The following is a 19840-nucleotide window of genomic DNA, read 5'->3' as shown; positions in this document are numbered from 1 at the left end:
TATTAGTATTATTATTATTTTGGCTCCAAAATCACTGCAGATGGTGATTACAGCCATGAAATTAAAAGACGCTTGCTCCTTGGAAGAAAAGGTATGATCGATCTAGACAGCATGTTAAAAAAGCAGAGACATTACTTTGCTGTCAGGGTCCGTCTTGTCAAAGCTATGGTTTTTCCATTAGTCATGTACGGATGTGAGAGTTGGACTATAAAGAAAGTTGAGCGCCAAAGAATTGATGCTTTTGAACTGTGGTGTTGGGGGAGACTCTTGAGAGTCCCTTGGACTGCAAGGAGATCCGACCAGTTCATCCCAAGGAAATCAGTCCTAAATATTCATTGGAGGGACTGATGCTGAAGCTGAAGCTCCAATTCTTTGGCCACCTGATGCGAAGAACTGACTCATTTGAAAGACCCTGATGCTGGGAAAGATTGAAGGCAGGAGGAGAAGGGGTGACAGAGGATAAGATGGTTGGATGGCATCACCGACTCGATGGACATGAATTTGAGTAAACTCCAGGAGTTGGTGATGGACAGGGAGGCCTGGCGAGCTGCAGTCCACGGGGTCACAGAGTTGGACACGACTGAGCGACTGAACTGAACTGAACTGGGCACAGACCAAGAACTCAATGAATGTTAAGAATTATTTTCTTTATGCATTGCTAGAACTATTTTCCTAAAATTTTTATTTATGATTTGTGCATTTATGTTCATAACTAAGATGAGTCTAAATTTTTCTTTCCTATATTGTCTTTTGGTACTGATATCACTGCTAAACCTGCCTTATTTCCTTGTGGCTTAGCTGGTAAAGAATCTGCCTGCAATATGGGAGACCTGGGTATGATCTCTAGGTTGGAAGATCCCCTGGAGAAGGGAAAGGCTAGCCACTCCAGTATCCTGGCCTGGAGAATTCCACAGACTGTACAGTCCTTGGCGGGGAAAAGAGTTGGACCCGACTGAGTGATTTTCACTTTCATGCCTGCCTTATAGAATTAGTTGGAGAATGTATTCCTTTTAAATTACATGAAAAAGTTTAGATAAGACTGTAATCACTCCTTGCAAATTCATTCCAATTTGCATATAGTACTAAATGTGACAGCCTTCTTTTCTTTTTTTTGGTGGGCTGATTTAAAAATACTGATAGAATTATTTGATATAGGGACATTCAGGTTTTCTATCTCTTTAGCTCTCAAGCACAAATCAAGACAACATTTTGTTCATGCTTTTAATCCTGTCTCCTGGAAGGACTTTCACAATTTCCTTTTCACTGGGAGAATTCAAAGAACACAAAACAGACAAACAGATCTAAGGAATTTAAATAAATGAATTTGTAGTTATATTTAATGTAAAAGTAAACAGTATAACTTATATACAATCATTAATAGTGGGAAGTAGCAAAAAACTGGCTTGGAACTAGTCTTCAGGGATAAATATTTAAGTCCATCTGACAGTCTCTTATGATTGATTTGGGCTTCCCTTGTGGCTCAGATGGTAAAGAATCACCGGCAAAGCAGGAGACCCTGGTTTGATCCCTGGATCCAAAAGATGCCCTGGAGAAGGGAATGCCTACCCACTCCAGTATTCTTGCCTGGAGAATTCCATGGACAGAGGAGCCTGGAGGGCTACAGTCCATGGGGTCACAAAGAGTCCGACACGACTAGGCAACTAACAGTCACGTCCAACTCTTTGAGACCTCATGGACTTCCAGGATCCTCTGTCTATGGAATTCTCCAGGCAAGAATACTGGCTGCATCAGATGTACCTTTTCAATAGTGTTTTAAAAAGAAGGTAGAATGGTTCTGTTCATAAAATTTACAGACAGCAAGAACTTTGGAAGAATTGCAGATATATTGAAATGGAAGGATCATTATCAGTTAGATCTTGGCATGCCAAAGCAATGAACTGAATCTCTTCATAAGTATAAAGGAATAAAAGTAGACATTTATATAAGGCTTGCTGCTGCTGCTGCTACTAAGTTGCTTCAGTTGTGTCTGATGCTTTGTGATCCTATGGACTATAGCCCACCAGGCTCTTCTGTCATGGGATTCTCTAGGCAAGAATATTGGAGTGGGGTGCCATGCCCTTCTCCAGGGATCCTCCTGATTCAGGGACATAAGGCTTGCCCAGTATTAATTTACAACACTGTTAACAACAGGTATGGACTTGGGGGTTACCTAATCCCCATCCATGTGGTTCTGCTGCAGTTTACTACAAACTCCTGCTCTGAGTGTGGCTCATGACCCAAGTCTGGCCAGTTGAAGTACGATATCCCCCTGCAACAATGATGGATTGGTTCAGAAATTGGCATGTGGCCCATGTCAGGTCAAACAGAGATATGGAATTTCTTTTTCTTAACTGGTATTCATGATAATGTGAGCTGGAAGACAGAGAGGCCCATTACATGAAACATGAAAGTGAAACCAATCCACAGGAAGCAGAACTGAGTAATGACTTTTGGGGATCACATTTGAGTCCTGAATCAAGCCAGATGGGAATACTGATACACTAACGCATTTTTTTAGTCATGTGTGCCAGTAAGGGATTCCTCCTCCTCCTTCTCTTCCTAGTTTTAATCATAAAACTATTTATACCTGAGCTTCTGTTACTTAAAATATAACTAATTGGTAAATGGGATAATAATAGGACTTTGATTAAGGAATTCTTGTGGGGATTAAATGACTTAATTGGTATAAAATGCTTAGTTCAGCATTTGGCATAAAGGGAGCATGAAATAAATTCTAGCCACTGTAGGTATTACTGTTATTGCAATTATTATTGTTATCACTGAATGGATGACAATTGGTAGGGATTCAGGTACTTCCTGGGTAACTGAATTTTATAATTCCAGTGTTATGAAAACTCAGATCAAATCAAATAACTAACACTTTAGCATTTTCTGCAGAAGTATAAAAATGGGAGAATAAGGATTAGGATAATATAAATCAAGGAGGAAGATCTAAAGGGGAGAAAACTAAGAAATGCCAATGTTTAGCAGGGTATACATACACAGATTTGCAAAGCAGGAAACTTACTACTCAGAGACACAAAGATCCCTTCTGTTTTGCAACTCAAAGTCTGGTAGGCTTGTGTGAGTGACTGCAGTATCTTACAGACACATCAGTCCAAAAAACTAACCCTGAAATATTTAGTCTCAACCTTTCATAGGTTAAATTATCATTTATTTTATGATGGTTTGCATAGTTCTGGATCAAATAAACTAAATCATTTGTTTATTTCAAATACTTGCAGTGAACTCAGAAAGTGTATTTTGTGTTTCAAAAGATTTCTTTGTCACTGAAAGTGCATTTCAAAAAAATTAAAAAAACAAATACATGAGCTAAGTTCTTGGCTGCTACAGAGAGACAAGTTAATGTTTTCCCATCATAAATCAGTTACTTGCAAGTCTAACTACCATGATTTTAAAATGTGTGGCATGTATAAGTGTTTGTAATTCCTATAAAATCTGTACCAAATATGTAGCCAAGGTGATAAAAAAGCATAATTGCCTTCCTGGACTTCTAGCAAATTTAAGATCATGTATAAAGAGAAATTAGCAATTCAATCTTGTAGCTGAAGAAAATGAGAAGTGAATAATATGTACTAGTAATATCAATAAGTCTTCAGAAGGGAGTACAGGCAGAGTGATAAAATTCCACTGTCATGACTGGGGTTTAGGCAGACTGGCATCTGGCAGACCACTAGGCTGGCCGGTCAGATGTCTGGGGCTAAGGGTGGATACTAAGAATTCTTCTTGGAAATGTCTAGTACAATGAATGTCTGGTACAACGGTCCATGGTGGGCCATAGGTATTTTGAGAACTGGAGGATTAATGTGTTACTAGCCTGACTCTTGGGTGAGTAGTTGAGCCCAGGGGAGAGAGAAAAAATTGTAGATAAAATGGAACAACATATTTCACTGAAAACTCACTATCATACATTGACGCTGGGAGCCAAGCAACCTTTCTCTGGCTCTCTACCAAAGTGTAACGCCAAGGAGAAAGACAGGTGTTCTTCCCCCATCCCACATCCTGCCCCATGCTACCGCAGTGGACTGAGGACTAGCAGCTTCCGAAATTTCAGGGGAAGCAGCAGCACAATGAGACAGAGGTTGCCATCCCAGGCAGTGCATATGGGGTCAAGTCTGTTCCTGGGATCTTCATGGGAGCAGCCGCAGAGTTTGCTGGGCTCAGAGTGGTGCACACGGACATCACCACACTCTGCTGTACCAAGAAGAGAATACTGGGGGCTTTCAGAAACACTTGGTGTGGGAGCTCTTTCCAAAAAGCTGATGCTCCACTTGAGCATGTGGGGCATGTGGCAGTCAAAGGTGGGCCAAGATACTCAAGGACTTCGGGCGTTTGAGGCTGGGGATATTTGAGTACATATCAAATAATACCATATATTGTTCTTTGATTCCCAAACTGCACAAAAGAAAGAAGTTTCTGAGAGATCTAAAACCAAAGGAAAAACCACAAGAGAAGAGAATGTTCTGACTGGACTAACTTGATCTCTCTCATTCAAATATGAAAGCATTAACAGAGAGGTCCTGATCTGATGCTCCATGAGAGTACTTAAGACAATTACAAATCAGTTCTAAATCACGTTCACATTTAAGAAGTCTTTACACATTCTCTGGGGTATTTTATTTGGCATTTATGAGCTTTTCCATCTGCCACCGAGAGCAGTGGAACACAGTCCAGTCAGTACAGACAGGTTCTGCACAGGTGGTGGCTGGACAAGATGACCAGAGGTACAGAAAAGACAATCTCCAAATGAGACCCATAGGGTTGGAAAGAAGCAGAAAGAAGGGCCTTCCCACTGGCTCAGCTGGTAAAGAATCTGCTTGCAATGCAAGGGACCCAGGTTCAATCCCTGGGTCAGGAAGATCCCCTGGAGAATGGAATGGCATACAACTCATCTAAGGTGTTTAAAGAATTCACCTACCTGGTGAAGAGACCCAGACTCACCCAATTCAAGTAACCTTACCTCCAGACTCCTAGTGGCAAAACAGAGACTGCAATGTACCTCTCAATACTTAAGTCTCACTTCCCACAAACCATAGCTGCTTTATGAAAATACTTTAAAACGACTCCTAAAACACATCCCCAGGCTCAGCCTTTACACCATACCTTGGAGTATGCTCTTTACTATAACCTCTGTGTGATCAGCCAGGAGGTCCGCCTTGGTAATTGCAGCCAGGGACAGGTAGTTGGACATATTCCTGCACAGTTCCTTGTTGCCTCTGTGGAGGAATTTCACGGCAATGGGGATGGCTAATGCCATCACAGGGGGGCGGTTGTAATTCTGAGGAAATATAAGAAATCAACAAATAATAAGTGGCTCATTCTTCATTCATTTATTCATTCAAAAAATATTTACTGAACTAAGCTTTCAGAGAACAGCTGTGAAAACACAGGGCCCACTCTATTTTCCTTGTATTTGGGAATTCATGCAACTCTTGTTCTTGTTAGAGAGACTTAGAGGCAAATAGGCACTTAATAGCATAGGCTGATGAAGGCCATGATAAGGCAAGTGGAGGGAGATAAGGAAGTAAAAAAGGAACACTTAGCCCAGTCTCAAGAGATTGTCAAGGAAGACTTCTTGGAGGAGGTGATATCTTCATTGAGACCTGCTGGATGAGTAACAGATGGCTGGGGAATAGCAAGACAAAAGAGTAGAAAAAAGTAGACAAAAGGAAAAGCGTGTGAGAAGGCAGAGAGATGGGAGGGCTTGTGCATCTGGGGAACTCTAAATAGTTCAGAATGGATGATATGGGGTACAGCTGGGAAAACTGGGGTAAGAAGATGAAAGAGGGTATTGGTACCATGCTAAGGAGTTTGGAATTGATCCTTAGGATAATCGGAAACCACTGATGAGAGGAATAACTCAGGTTTATACTTGAGAAAAATCCAAGGAACGTTGAATAAGTTGCTACCTGACTGTATCTTTAAAACTAAAGTTTCAGCTAATGAAATTAAAAAGAAAAGAAAAAAAAAAGAGATGAATGAATGTTAAGACTAAAAACTAAAGGTATTCTGGATCCTGAAATAATTATCTTTTTGATGTACTTTGTGATAGAATATCAATATCCTTACATATAAAATAGTGCTATCAGCACTCAATTACCTAATTAGTGAATAATATTTGGAAAATATAAATTGCTTTCTTGCAAATGAATGGTATGCCTTCCTTACCATTAATTATTCTGACAATCAACCCCACTCCTTAGGCTAAGTATAAAGCAAAAGTTGCACAGTACACAATGTGTTTGACTTTACATTATCACATTAGAAATAAAAAAATGGTAGTTTTTCTCTAACTGTTCATGTGGAAAGTGCTTCTAACTTTCTACCTGTAGATTATCCCCTTCTAATACCTCCTGCAATTCTAGGTTTATGATAGGTGTTCAATCAACATTTGTGAAGCTGAATAACTAATGAAGAAAATACAAAACTACAGTGATAGTTGCGGTGGGAGGAAGGAAGGGTGAAGGGGTGGGAAAGGGCCTGCCGGCTCCCATCTTCTTGCCTGGGTCACCAAGATCAGTGATGGCCTCCCAGTGACGTCCATTTTCAGGGCTAGCTGATTGGACAGGTGAGCTGTCACACACTCCTTAGCAGACAGGACTTCCTCAGACACCTCCGAGGTACTTCTCTAGTGAAGGCATTTACACCCTTAGTTTCACAGGTGGTCAAATGACTCAGGCACTGACCGATCAGACAATCATATTTCCAAGTGGTAAGTTCAGGGATGGACAGGTTACCCAACTATAATGGAGGAGCTATTCAAGGGCTCTGTGAAAGAGATTCTTTCTCTCTTCTGCTGTATTCGAAATGCTGCGAATGGATCAAGAGTAGCTGGCATTTTGTGACCTCAGTAGGAGAGAATCTGTATAAGATATAAGGCAACATGGATCTGAGACAACAGAAATCTGGTGACATCACTTGAGCCCAAGTGTCAGGCTGTGCCTGAGGCCAGTTCTATCCCTAAATGTTTCTAAATGAGCTAATTAAGTCTTTTGTGCATAAGTTTTTTCTTCTTCCCAGTTCCTAGAAACAAAAATATAATAGACTTCATAAATCCTTAATCCATTCTTGTAGTTCTACCCATTTTTTAGATTCAAGAATCAGTCTCACTCTTGAGCAGAAAAAAACAGGTATTCAACAATCTAAGCTGATGTCCCACCGTGAAGTGAGCCATGATGGAATCTCTGACCCAATTCCTTGGTGACAAATCACGTGTTTATATAGCAGATCCACTCAGTAGGTCTCTGTCCTATTCTTCTGAGAGTTCCTAACATCATCTAACTATCAGAACCAGGGCCTGCAGTCAGACTTCTCTCGGACCAAGCTTTATCAAGTGTCTCCCCTCCCGGTAATTTGATTAGGCCTGATTAGACTGGGCCATTCCTGGCGTGATGAGCTATGAGGGATCCCTGGGAGGCTGGCTGCTCCTTGCCCTTCAGCATTACAAGTCTGCATGTGTGCTTGGCTAGGTCTTACAGAACTGTTTGCTTCCCACTGAGGGAAACTCACACTGAGGGATTTCCAAAAGGCTGGTGCATGATCAGGTATGCCAGTTTACTCTCTCACAGGGAATCTTTCCAGGTCAGGCCCTTCCACATGGCCAAGATATCAGGAGCCAGATAACTAACCAGAATGTTCACTCATGGGCAGAAGAGATGATCAGAACAAAGGAATATCTTAAGGGCCATTTCGTCTAGACCAGGTCCTGCTCTATAGCCAAATCCCCATCTCTGGTGACTGGAACTTTCTTGTCTATCAGATTCAGTTTCTACTAGCCCCACCCCTTTGACAGTGCTCGGTAAATGTGCCAAAATAACAACCCCATACTGAGCATCCTCTTTTTGTTGACACACTCTTCAGACATGTGGTGTTAGGAGAGTCCATTAATTTGTCCATTTCCTCCATTATAATCATATTCTATGCCTGCTCCCTCGTGTGCATGCATGCTCAGTCATGTTTGACTCTTTGCAACCCTATGGACTGTCGCCCACCAGGCTCCGGCTCCCTTGCCCATGGAATTCTCCAGGCAAGAATACTGGGGTGGGTTGCTATTTCCTCCTCCAGGGGACCTTCCCCACCCAAGGATCAAACCTGCGTCTCCTGCATTGGCGGCGGATTCTTCACCACTGACCTGCTCCTCTGAGATTACATTTATTCAATACGTTAGAACACTGAGTATGTCCCAAACCCCTCTGTTTCACCTATCAACTTCTTGGGTTGCCCCAATCTCTCCATGGTGTACAGGTTTTTGCAAGTTTACCTTTGACATACCTTTGTCCCTGTCAAGGCTGTCAAAGCCCTAGTTTTGAGAGTGGAACACAATCATACAATCCTCAAAGTTTTCCAACAAAGAATATCTTGCTCAAGGTTATTTTATCTTCTCTGAGTCGTTAGCCAAGAACAACTTGCAGCTAGAGAAGTATATGCCTTCCATGAGAGGAAAATATCTCCAAACATATTTACCTATAACTTTCTGAGAAACCAGGATGGAGGTATTGGAAGTAGAACTCAAGTGTTTCCTACTAACTGTGAAGACAGACAAGCATACTAAAAGATCACTGTAAAATCATATTCATAACCAATAACTAATGTTTTTAAACCTTGAGAATGAGCTAAAACTTGCCAGCAACAATGAAAGAAAAGTCTGTCTTAATCATTTTGGTCATATTTTTTTACAACAATTCTAGATGTCCTAGAGAAAAATAGTGGGCAGCTATTATAGTCTCTGAAGTGTGGTTCCAAGTAAAAATTATTAAAATTTTTTTTAATGTATAATGCCATTATTAAAAAAACAAAACTCTAACACACTCAATTTTTTTTGTTTTCCTCCCACATATGTCATCTGGAAATCCTTCAAGTGACAAGAGAAGTGAAACATTAAGCAAAGAGCAAGCAGTTCATATAGACACCAAAGAATTGCCCCCAATGGCTCTCAACCTCTAAACAGCATCTAGACAGTTCCTAGTGTTTCAAGAGGTCAGGGGTACTACTGACAGCAACAGGATTTGAGTAAAAGGCTAGGAGGCCAAGAAGAGGCTGGGCAAGTACCACACACCCTCCTTCCAATGCTTGAGCTTTGCTCTCAAGTGAAGCAAAAGGATTTGCTAACACTTTAAGTAGATCTCAGGACCTGAAATAACTTTATCTCCAGGACTATTTGGATTCCAGGAATGCTAATAGGATACATGCAAAGAAAGCCCCTGATTCCTCATACAAACAAACTACTTTAACAGCAACTGTTAATGCCAGAGCATATGCTAGGTCTTGCCCTTCCACGCAGACGTGAGCACAAATGGCATCGGTATCTTCTTACAGACAGTTCAATACTCAGTACTCAGGGAACAATTCAGTGAAGTACAAGGTAGAAATAAAGACTTACTCATGGGGACAGTTATAGCCAGCAATAGAAGCAAAACAAGAGGACTCCATTCTACAATTGCCAAGAGTTGTATTTCTTAACTAGATTAGCACCAATTTGAGCTCTTGGTGGAGATTTTCCTTTGGAAAATGTACTTTGGCAAGGTTTCCCAGTGTTTTAAAACTGAAAAGAATAAAGCTAAGTAAAAGATATATATATATATAAATCTGAGGTGATAGCAACTAAAAATCTCTTTGGCTCGTAGGCCTTGAATTCAACTAAGAACCATAAATGAGTAATCTCAAGAAATATTAAATACCATATGCTAAAATGGCTATTTTATGGTTTTGCATCCCCCATCATAGATTAGATAATCAAATTTTGGATTTACATATAATATGCTTGGTTCTGAGCAGCATGGCTATATATAAAACCTAAACTGCATCCACCTAAGTTTTCCTAATGTATTTTCTGACAAGCAATAAGGAAGTGGGTCTCAGGAACCTGAGGCCAGGGGTCCCAGTCTCCTCCCGTTTCATGTTGCTGTCTCGTGTGGCATTAAACGAGGAACTGGTACTGGGGCCCACTCTGGGGAGAAGCACAGCTGGTGCAAAAGTAAGAGGGCAACCAAGTCTCCTGAGCGACTCATGTGTTCATCTGTCTATTCAGCAATTCATTCAATAAATATTTTGAGCACCTACTATGTGCCATTCCAAGTTTCAGGTGCTGGCCCCACATCAGTGAATCCAACTAAGCTTCTATTTTGGGCAGGGGGAGACAGGCAATAAACAATGGCTAAAATAAATAAATGACAGAGTCGATGCTATTTTAGCATCAACATTAGCATGCAGATGATGATAATGATGACAATACCAACCAAAGCTAATACTCATGGAGCATTTCCTGTGTCTTAAATTTTTTATGTCTATCCATCTAATCCTCACAACAAACTCACCAGGCAGCTACTCATATCATCTGCATTTTATACCTGAGGAAATTAGGGCCCCAAAAGATGAAATGCCCAAGATCACCCTGCCAGTAAATGGTAGAGCTGTGATTGCCTATTGAATATATTTCTAGATGAACATAAGCAGTCCTGCCTCTAAGAGCTGAAAAGGAAATGCTCTCAAAACTCCCCAAGGCATTTTGCATGGAATGTCAGCCAGGGATAGATTTTGAATCTTCATGCAGCATTAACTGGGAAGGAGGAAATATGAAAATTGAATAATGGAATCAAGGTGAATGGACAGTGGATATTCTTCTCTAAAGAAAGAAAAATAGGAACTTGATAATTTTCCAACAGTGAATTTGGTGACTATTTCCTCCCTCCTCACCCTTTGGCTCCCTCCCTCATCAAATGACCATCAGCAGTATGAGCAGGGGCAGAGGGAGAGGTAAAGGCAGAACTTATCTGGCATCTGCTCTGCTAAGCACTTAGGTTGCTTGGCGAAGAGGCTGTAACTACTGTAACTAGTAGTGAGGATAAAACTAGGCATTGGCTCTCAATATTATGATGGTTAGCCTGTCAGTTCTCTAATTCAGCTCAGTTCAGTAGCTCAGTCGTGTCCGACACTTTGTGACCCCACGGACTGCAGCATGCCAGGCTTCCCTGTCCATTACCAACTCCTAGAGCTTGCTCAAACTCATGTCTATTGAGTCAGTGATGCCATCCAACCATCTCATCCTCTGTCGTCCCCTTCTCCTCCTGCCTTCAATCTTTTCCAGCAACAGGTTCTTTTCCAGTGAGTCATTTCTTTGCATCAGGTGGCCAAAGAATTGGATTTCAGCTTCAGCATCAGTCCTTCCAATGAACACCCAGGACTGATCTCCTTTAGGATTGACTGGCTTGATCTTGCAGTCCAAGGGACTCTCAAGAGTCTTCTCCAACACCACAGTTCAAAAGCATCAATTCTTTGGTGTTCAGCTTTCTTTATAGTCCAACTCTCACATCCATACATGACTACTGGAAAAACCATAGCTTTGACAAGACGGACCTTTGTCGGCAAAGTAATGTCTCTGTGTTTTAATATGCTGTCTAGATTGGTCATAGCTTTTCTTCCAAGGAGCAGGCATCTTTTAATTTCATGGCTGCAGTTACCATCTGCAGTGATTTTGGAGCCCAAGAAAGTAAAGTCTCTGTTTCCATTGTCTCCCCATCTATTTGCCATGGAGTGATGGGACCAAGGGCCATGATCTTAGTTTTCTGAATGTTGAGCTTCAAGCCAGCTTTTTCACTCTCTTCTTTCACTTTCATCAAGAGGCTCTTTATTCCTCTTCACTTTCTGCCATAAAGGTGGTGTCATCTGTGTATCTGAAGTTATTGATATTTCTCCCGGCAATCTTGATTCCAGCTTTTGCTTCATTCAGCCTGACATTTCACATGACGTACTCTTCATATAAGTTAAATAAGCAGGGTGATAACATACAGCCTTGATGCACTCCTTTCCTGATTTGGAACCAGTCTGTTTTTTCATGTCCAGTTCTAACTGTTGCTTCTTGACCTGCATACAGATTTCTCAAGAGGCAGGTCAGGTGGCCTGGTATTCCCAGCTCTTGAAGAATTTTCCACAGTTTGTTGTGATCTACACAGTCAAAGGTTTTGGCATGGTCAATAAAGCAGAAGTAGATGTTTTCCTGGAACTCTCTTGCTTTTTTGATGATCCAACAGATGTTGGCAACTTTGGTTCCTCTGCCTTCTCTAAAACCAGCTTGAACATCTGGAATTATATGGTTCACATACTGTTGAAGCCTGGCTTGGAGAATTTTGAGCATTACTTTGCTAGCATGTGATATGAGTACAACTGTGCAGTAGTTTGAACATTCTTTGGCACTGCCCTTTTTTGGGGGGATTGGAATGAAAACTGACCTTTTCCAGTTCTATGAAGACCTACAAGACCTTCTAGAACTAACACCCAAAAAAGATGTCCTTTTCATCATAGGGGACTGGAATGCAAAAGTAGGAAGTTAAGAGCTATCTGGAGTAACAGGCAAATTTGGTCTTGGAGTAAAAAATGAAGCAGGGCAAAGGATAACAGAGTTTTGCCAAGAGAACTTACTGGTCATAGCAAACAGCCTCTTCCAACAACACAAGAGATAACTCTACACATGGACATCACCAGATGGTCAAGACCGAAATCACAGTGATTATATTCTTTGCAGCCAAAGATGGAGAAGCACTATACAGGGAGCAAAACAATACCGGGAGCTGACTGTGGCTCAGATCATGAATTACTTATTGCCAAATTCAGACCTAAATTGAAGAAGGTAGAGAAAACCACTAGATCATTTAGGTATAATCTAAACCAATTCCCTTAGATTATACAGTGGAAGTGACAAATAGATTCAAGGAATTAGATCTGATAGAGAGCCTGAAGAACTATGGATGGAGGTTCGTGACACTGTACAGGAGGCAGTGATCAAGACTATCTCCAAGAAAAAGAAATGCAAAAATGAAAAATGGCTGTCTGAGGAGGACTTTCAAATATTTGTAAGAAATGTTTGTATTTCTTACAAGAGAAAAGAACAGAATCTAAAGGCAAAGGAGAAACACCCATCTGAATGCAGAGTTCCAAAGAATAGCAAGGAGAGATAAGAAAGCCTTCCTCAGTGATCAATGCAAAGAAATAGAGGAAAACAATAGAATGGGAAAGACTAGAGATCTCTTCAAGAAAATTAGAGATACCAAGGGAACATTTCATGCAAAGATGGGCACAGTAAAGGAAAGAAATGGTATGGACCTAATAGAAGCAGAAGATATTAAGAAGAGGTGGCAAGAATACATAGAAGAACTATACAAAAAAGATCTTTATGACCCAGAAAACCATGATGGTGTGGTCACTCACCTAGAGCCAGACATCCTGGAATGTGAAGTCATGTGGACCTTAGGAAACATCACTGCAAACAATGCTAGTGGAGGTGATGGAATTCCAGTTGAGCTATTTCAAATCCTAAAAGATGATGCTGTGAAAGTGTTGCACTCAATATGTCAGCAAATTTGGAAAACTCAGCAGTGGCCATAGGACTGGAAAAAGTCAGTTTTCAGTTCTCTATAAAATTCCATTCTAATCCATCAGCTAAGTCAGTGGTAACAAATTCCTTAGATGCATTTTTATTTTCTTCAATCATCTTCAGATATGCATTTATCCTAGAATATAATGTGCTTTGTTGGGTGTGTGGGGGGAGTATATTCTCTTTCATGATTTTTCCGGAGACAAAGAAATAAGCATTGGCCAACTGCATATAGAACCTTAGTCAGAGGAAGCTGTGGTTTGAAATAGGTAGTTCCCAATAGAGGCAGGACTACAAATGGAGGTTGCTTTTATAATAAAAGTTGTTTTTTGTGAGCAGCAAGTATTGCTAAGCCCATTTTATAGATGGCAGAACAGAGGCTTAGAGAGATAAAATAACTTGTCAGTCACTCATTGATATGACATAAAGAACACCTGACCCTAAGACCTTCAAGTTCCAAACTCTTTTGTTCTTCTACCTCTCGGCATCTCCTAAGGAAGTCAGAATTTCAGACTGGGAGATGATCTGAGAGATCACCTTACAGATGTCTAAGGGCATGGAGTAGGTTGCCAAGAGAGTATCACCCAAGGCAAAGGAAACCAGAACTCAGAAAACATGCTTCACACATGTATGGATTCTGCATTAAGGAAGGTATAGCAGTTGAATTCTAGAAGTTTAAAAATTATTTTAAGGTAAATGAGGTAAGTTCATACAGTTAGGGACCAAGAAAAGAAACAATTTAAAATAATTCTATTTTTTTTCCATTTATTTTTATTCATTGGAGGCTAATTACTTTACAGTAATTTTACTAAAAGTAGAATAGGAATGGCCACTTAATATAGGTTTGAACGTAGGTTGAAAAAGAAAATTTAGGGGGAAAAAAAGGCAGAAAGTTTGTGTGTGTGAGGGAACATATTTAGCTTGAAATGACAGTGAAATGCCCAGAGGAAAAATGGCAAAGGACATAGGGAGAAGAACTGGTGGGCCCTTGCTTGATTTAGATAGCATGATATTGGGATTGCTTATCTTGGGAGGTAAGGTGGGTGGAGGGAATCTGTGCTTGTATAGCTAAAAATGCTAAGTGGTTGACTTTAAAGTTGATCTCCTGTTTTATTTGACTAACACACACACACACAAGAGACTATGAGTCATTTGGATTTGCCCATGTTTCCCACAAGAACCTATTTTACAAGTAGGACAAAATCTTCTTTTCAATTTTTATTGCACAACAAAAAGTTCCCCTTGAAGTCTGATGAAAGCCAAATGCCAAGGCTAAGACCACAGCCTTGCCTTTGGTTCCTGGCGGTGGCGGGGGGCGGGGGGGGGGGGGCCTGACTTTCTGGGATCACATCCCCAGGGGTAGCCTCGACAAATTGCTGCACTCTGGTCTGAAAAAAGCAAGTTTGCCTTCAGAGCTTTCCACCTTCCATTATTACACCTTCTGCTGCTCAGAGCACACACAATGGACACCCTGTGCCCACACTGGCCCTACAGGCTGGAATCATCCACTTTGTGACTCATTTGTCTCTCTGGACCAGTCTAGCTAACTTTTAGCCCTTTTCTCCATCCCTTTCCAAAATAGCAGTGCTTGTCCTCAGGGCCCTACTCTCAACAATCTTACAAACGCTCTGACACTGACTCATTGATCAGTAGTGAGTTTCATGTTTGCTTTTTTTTTTCTTTTTATAGTCCTTAGCCCATTCTGGAGTCTCTACTGAATTAACTGATGATTCCCATACACTGTTCTTGTAAAGGCAGCACGTAAATTAAATCTAATTATTAATTTGTTTTGTTGTGACTTTTTTAGTTTCAAAAAGTAGAATTCTTTGTGATTAGTTATACGTACACTATTTTTGAAATTATTTTCTATTATAGGTTATTACAAGATATTGTCTATAGTACTATACAATAAACACTGTGCTACACTGTAAACCTTCATTGCTTGTTGCGTATCTATTTTTTGAAATTAGAAATCTAGCATTCAGTTCACACTAAGTCAAACAAGTAGAATCAAAATGTAGTTTTTTTCTAGTTAGGCAAAAATTCGTAAAGTTTCTAAAATATATATATTATACATATTATTTACATATATGTATATGAGAGCTTTTCTACTATGTTTGATAAAGGCTTGCTAGAAAACATGAAAAAAAAGAGAGATGGAGAAACTGGAAAACATAAACTAAATGAAATGGGAGCACTGAAAAGTTTCCTGTTTTTATTTGCTCCCCACCACCCCCTTTTTAGGTAGGAGACATAATGCCTTCCCAGAATGAAGCATCTCTTTATGTTAGGATGCGGGGTATTTTGGAATGCCAGGCTGCTCAGTTCTCCGATCTCGGTCTCACTTCACAAACCTGGACTACTGGACAATCTGATTTTTCTGCCTGGAATGTTTTCCCACTGAACTTCTCCTCCCTGGTAAAATTACCAGTAGTTGCTCATGACTCTTTCAAATTTGATCTCCATCCAGAAAGCCTTCCAGACTCTCTAGAACTGTGTTAACACACAGCCATGTGAAGACCCTGAGCCCTTGGAAAGTGACTAGTGCAAGGTAAGATGTGCTAACACACACAGTGGATTTATGAGACTTAGTATACAAAAAACAAGTAAAATGGTTCATTGATTTTCACACTGATTACATGTTTAAATACATTTTGCATATACTGGATGAAGGAAAACATAGTATAGAATTCATTTCATTTGTTTCTTTTCACTTCTTTTTGATGTGGCTACTAGAAAATTTTAAATTCCTTATATGGCTCATGTTTGCAGCTTACGTTTTATTTCTATTGGATAGTGTCTTCTGGAGTCTAGACCATTGGTTTTGAAATCACAGGGGAAGTTGGAGAATGCAGCTGATCTGTGAGTTTCTGTCTGAAAATCTGTGAAAGGCAATTTGGAGGGAAATAATTTAGCTTTCTGATGTGTCAATAACATAGTCAAGAATAACCAACAAACTAGTGGTTACTAGCAATCACCAGTAGAGGGGTGGAGGAGCAATATAGGGGAGTGGGGCATAAAAACTACTGGGTGTAAGATAGGCACAGTGATGTACTGTACAACATGCAGAATATAGCCAATATTTTGTAGTAGTATAAATTGAGTGCAACTTTTAAAAATGTATAAAAAATAAAATTAAAAAGTAATAAATAATCAAAATAAAATAAAAGAATAATCAATGAAGAATGAATGTATTAGGTCTTTGTTGTTACATACAACAGCATTAATCTTCCACTAATTTTGCTGAAATGCCCATTTCTTCCCTTTCCATCTCTAACCCTGGGGACAAAGGAAAATGGTGTGACAGTGTGTATGCATGCATGCTAAGTCACTTCAGTCATGTCTGACTCTGTGTGACCCTACGGACTGTAGCCTGCCAGGCTCCTCTGTCTCTGGGATTCTCCAGGCAAGAATACTGGAGTGGGTTGCCAGGCCCTTCCCCAGGGGATCTTCCCAACCCAGCGATTGAACCCGCATCTGTCTCCTGCATTGGCAGGTGGGTTCTTTATCATTAGAGCCACTGAGGCTCATTGGAAAAGACCCTGATGCTGGGAGGGACTGTGGGCAGGAGGAGAAGGGGACGACAGAGGGTGAGATGGCTGGATGGCATCACCATCTCCACGGACATGAGTTTGAGTAAACTCCGGGAGTTGGCGATGGACAGGGAGGCCTGGCGTGCTGCGATTCATGGGGTCAGTGGGACACGACTGAGTGACTGAACTGAACTGAACTGAACTGAACTGAGGATAGTGTGTGTAGAGTCTTATTTTTTCAGTTGACTAGCCCCTGGACTGAGCAAACAAAATGTAATAAGCTCAGAGCAGAATAAAGAAAAAACAATGAAAATAAATGAGGACAGTCTCTGAGACCTCTGGGACAATATTTGAATTATAGGGTCCCAGAAAAAGAAGAGAAAGAGTTTGGGAAGATATTTGAAGGATTATAGTTGAAAACTTCCCTACCATGGGAAGGGAAATTGCTATCCACATCCAGGAAGCACAGAGAGTCCCATACATGATAAACCCAGCACACAGAAACATGTATTAATTAAACTAACAGAAAAATTAAATACAAAGAAAAATATTAAAAATCAGCAAGGGAAAAGCAACTAATAACACACAAAGGAATCCCTGTAAGGTTATCAACTGATTTTTCTTCAGAACTTTTGCAGGCCACAAGGGAGTAGCAGGATAGATTTAGAGTGATGGAAGAGAAAAATCTAACAAAGATTACTCTACCCAGCAAAGGTCTCATTCAGATTGAATACAGAAACCAAAAGCTTTACAGACAAGCAAAAGTGAAGAGAATTCAGCATTACCAAACCAGCTTTACAACAGATGCTAAAGAAACTTCTCTAGGCAGGAAACAAAAGAGACGAGAAAGACCTACCAGAAAAACCCAACACAATTAAGAAAATGGTAACAAGAATATGCATATCGATAATCACCTTAATGTAAATGGATTAAATGCTCTAGCCAAAAGACACAAACTGAATAGATACAACAATAAGACCTGCATACATGCTGTCTGGGGCTTCCCTGGCAGCGCAGCTGGTAAAGAATCTGCCTGCAATGCCGAAGTCTGTAGTTCAATTCCTGGGTTGGGAAGATCCCCTAGAGAAGGGATAGGCTACCCACTCCAGTATTCTTGGGCTTCCCTGCTGGCTCAAATATAAAGAATCTGCTTGCAATGCAGGAGACCTGGGTTCAACCCCTGGGTTGGGAAGATACCCTGGAAGAGGGCATGGCAACCGCACCAGTATCCTTGCCTGGAGAATTCCATGGACAGAGGAGCCTGGTGGATACAGTCCATGGGGTCACAAAGATTTGGACAGGACTGAGCAAGTAAGCACAGTACAGCATATACACTATCTACGAAAGACCCACTTCAGATCCAGAGACACACGCAGACTGAAAGTGAGGTGGGTAGAATAAGATATTCCAGGCAAATGGAAATCAAAAGAAAGCTGTAGTAGTAATACTCATATCAGACAAAATAGACTTTAAAATAAAGACTATTATGAGAGACATGAAAGGACACTACATGATGATCAAGGGATCAATCTAAGAAGAAGACATAACAACTGTATATACTTATGCACTCAACAAAGGACCCTCTTAATACATAAGGCAAATGCAAACAGCCATAAAAGTGGAAATTGACAGCAACAAAATAATAGTAGGGGATTTTAACACTCCACTTACACCAATGGATAGATCATTCAAACCGAAAATTAATGAGGAAACACAAGCCTTAAATGACACACTAGACCAGACAGAGTTAGTTGATATTTATAGGACATTCCATTTGAAAGCAGCAGGATATGCTTTCCTCGAGTGCACATAGAACACTCTTCAGGATAGATCCTACCCTGGGTCACAAATCAGCCTTGGTAAGTTTAAGAAAACTGAAATCATGTCAAACATCTTTTTTGACTGCTCTGAGATCAGAAATCAATTACAGGGGAAAAAGAAGGTGAAAAAAAAAAACACATGGAGGCTAAATGATATGTTACTTAATAACCGATAGATCACTGAAGAAATCAAAGAGGAAATAAGGCAACAAACACAAGATGACCCCAAAGCTATGGGATGCAGCAAAAGAAGTTCTAAGAGGGGAGCTTACAGCAATACAATCCCACGTCAAGAAACAAAGAAAATCTCACATAAACTAACCTTACACCTAAACCAACTAGAAAAAGAAAAACATACAAAACCCAAAGTTAGTAGAAGGAAAGAAATCATAAAGATCAGAGCAGAAATAAATGAAATAAAAATGAAGAAAACAATAGCAGAGATCAATGAAGTTAAATGCTGGTTCTTTGAGAAGATAAACAAAATTGATAAACCTTTGACCAGACTCATCAAAAAAAAAAAAAAAAAAAAAAGAGGACTCAAGTCAAAATTAGAAATGAAAAAGAAGTCACAACTGACACTGCAGAAATACAAAGGATCATAAGAGACCACTACAAGCAACTATATGCCAATAAAATGGACAACCTGGAAGAAACGGACAGATTCTTAGAAATACAGCCTCTAAAGGATTGAACCAGGAAGAAACAGAAAATATGTAAAGAAATTGAAACTGTGATTCAAAATCTTCCAACAAATAAAAGTCCAGGACCAGGTGGTTTCACAGGCAAATTTTAGCAAACATTTAGAGAAGAGCTAACACCTATCCTTCTCAAACTCTTTAAAAACTGCAAAAGGAGGAATACTTCCAAGCACATTCCATGTGGTCACCATCACCCTGATGTCTTTGCCTCTCTGACAAGAGATTTCACAAAGAAAATAAAATAACAGGCCAATATAAATGATGAACATAGATGTAAAAATCCTCAACAAAATACTAGCAATCCAAGTCCAGCAACATATTAAAGAATCATACACTATGATCAAGTGGAATTTATCCCAGGCATGTATGAATTCTTTAATATATGTGAATCAATCAATA

General features: G+C 40.2%; 1 protein-coding gene across 4 annotated transcripts in view; it reads right to left on the bottom strand.

Annotated features, from left to right (window-relative positions):
• VEPH1 (ventricular zone expressed PH domain containing 1) overlaps window positions 1-19840 on the bottom strand; it is a 249382-nt gene that overhangs the window by 182957 nt on the left and 46585 nt on the right. For all 4 annotated transcript variants that reach the window (XM_070466522.1, XM_070466523.1, XM_070466521.1 and 1 more), the window contains exon 4: window positions 5125-5299. In XM_070466522.1, coding sequence (XP_070322623.1) covers window positions 5125-5299 — 175 coding nt within the window. The remainder of the gene's footprint in view (window positions 1-5124; window positions 5300-19840) is intronic.

This window comes from Odocoileus virginianus, chromosome 4 (genome assembly GCF_023699985.2).
Source record: "Odocoileus virginianus isolate 20LAN1187 ecotype Illinois chromosome 4, Ovbor_1.2, whole genome shotgun sequence".
Classification (NCBI taxonomy): domain Eukaryota; kingdom Metazoa; phylum Chordata; class Mammalia; order Artiodactyla; family Cervidae; genus Odocoileus; species Odocoileus virginianus.
This window is presented reverse-complemented; position numbering and strand designations above follow the sequence as displayed.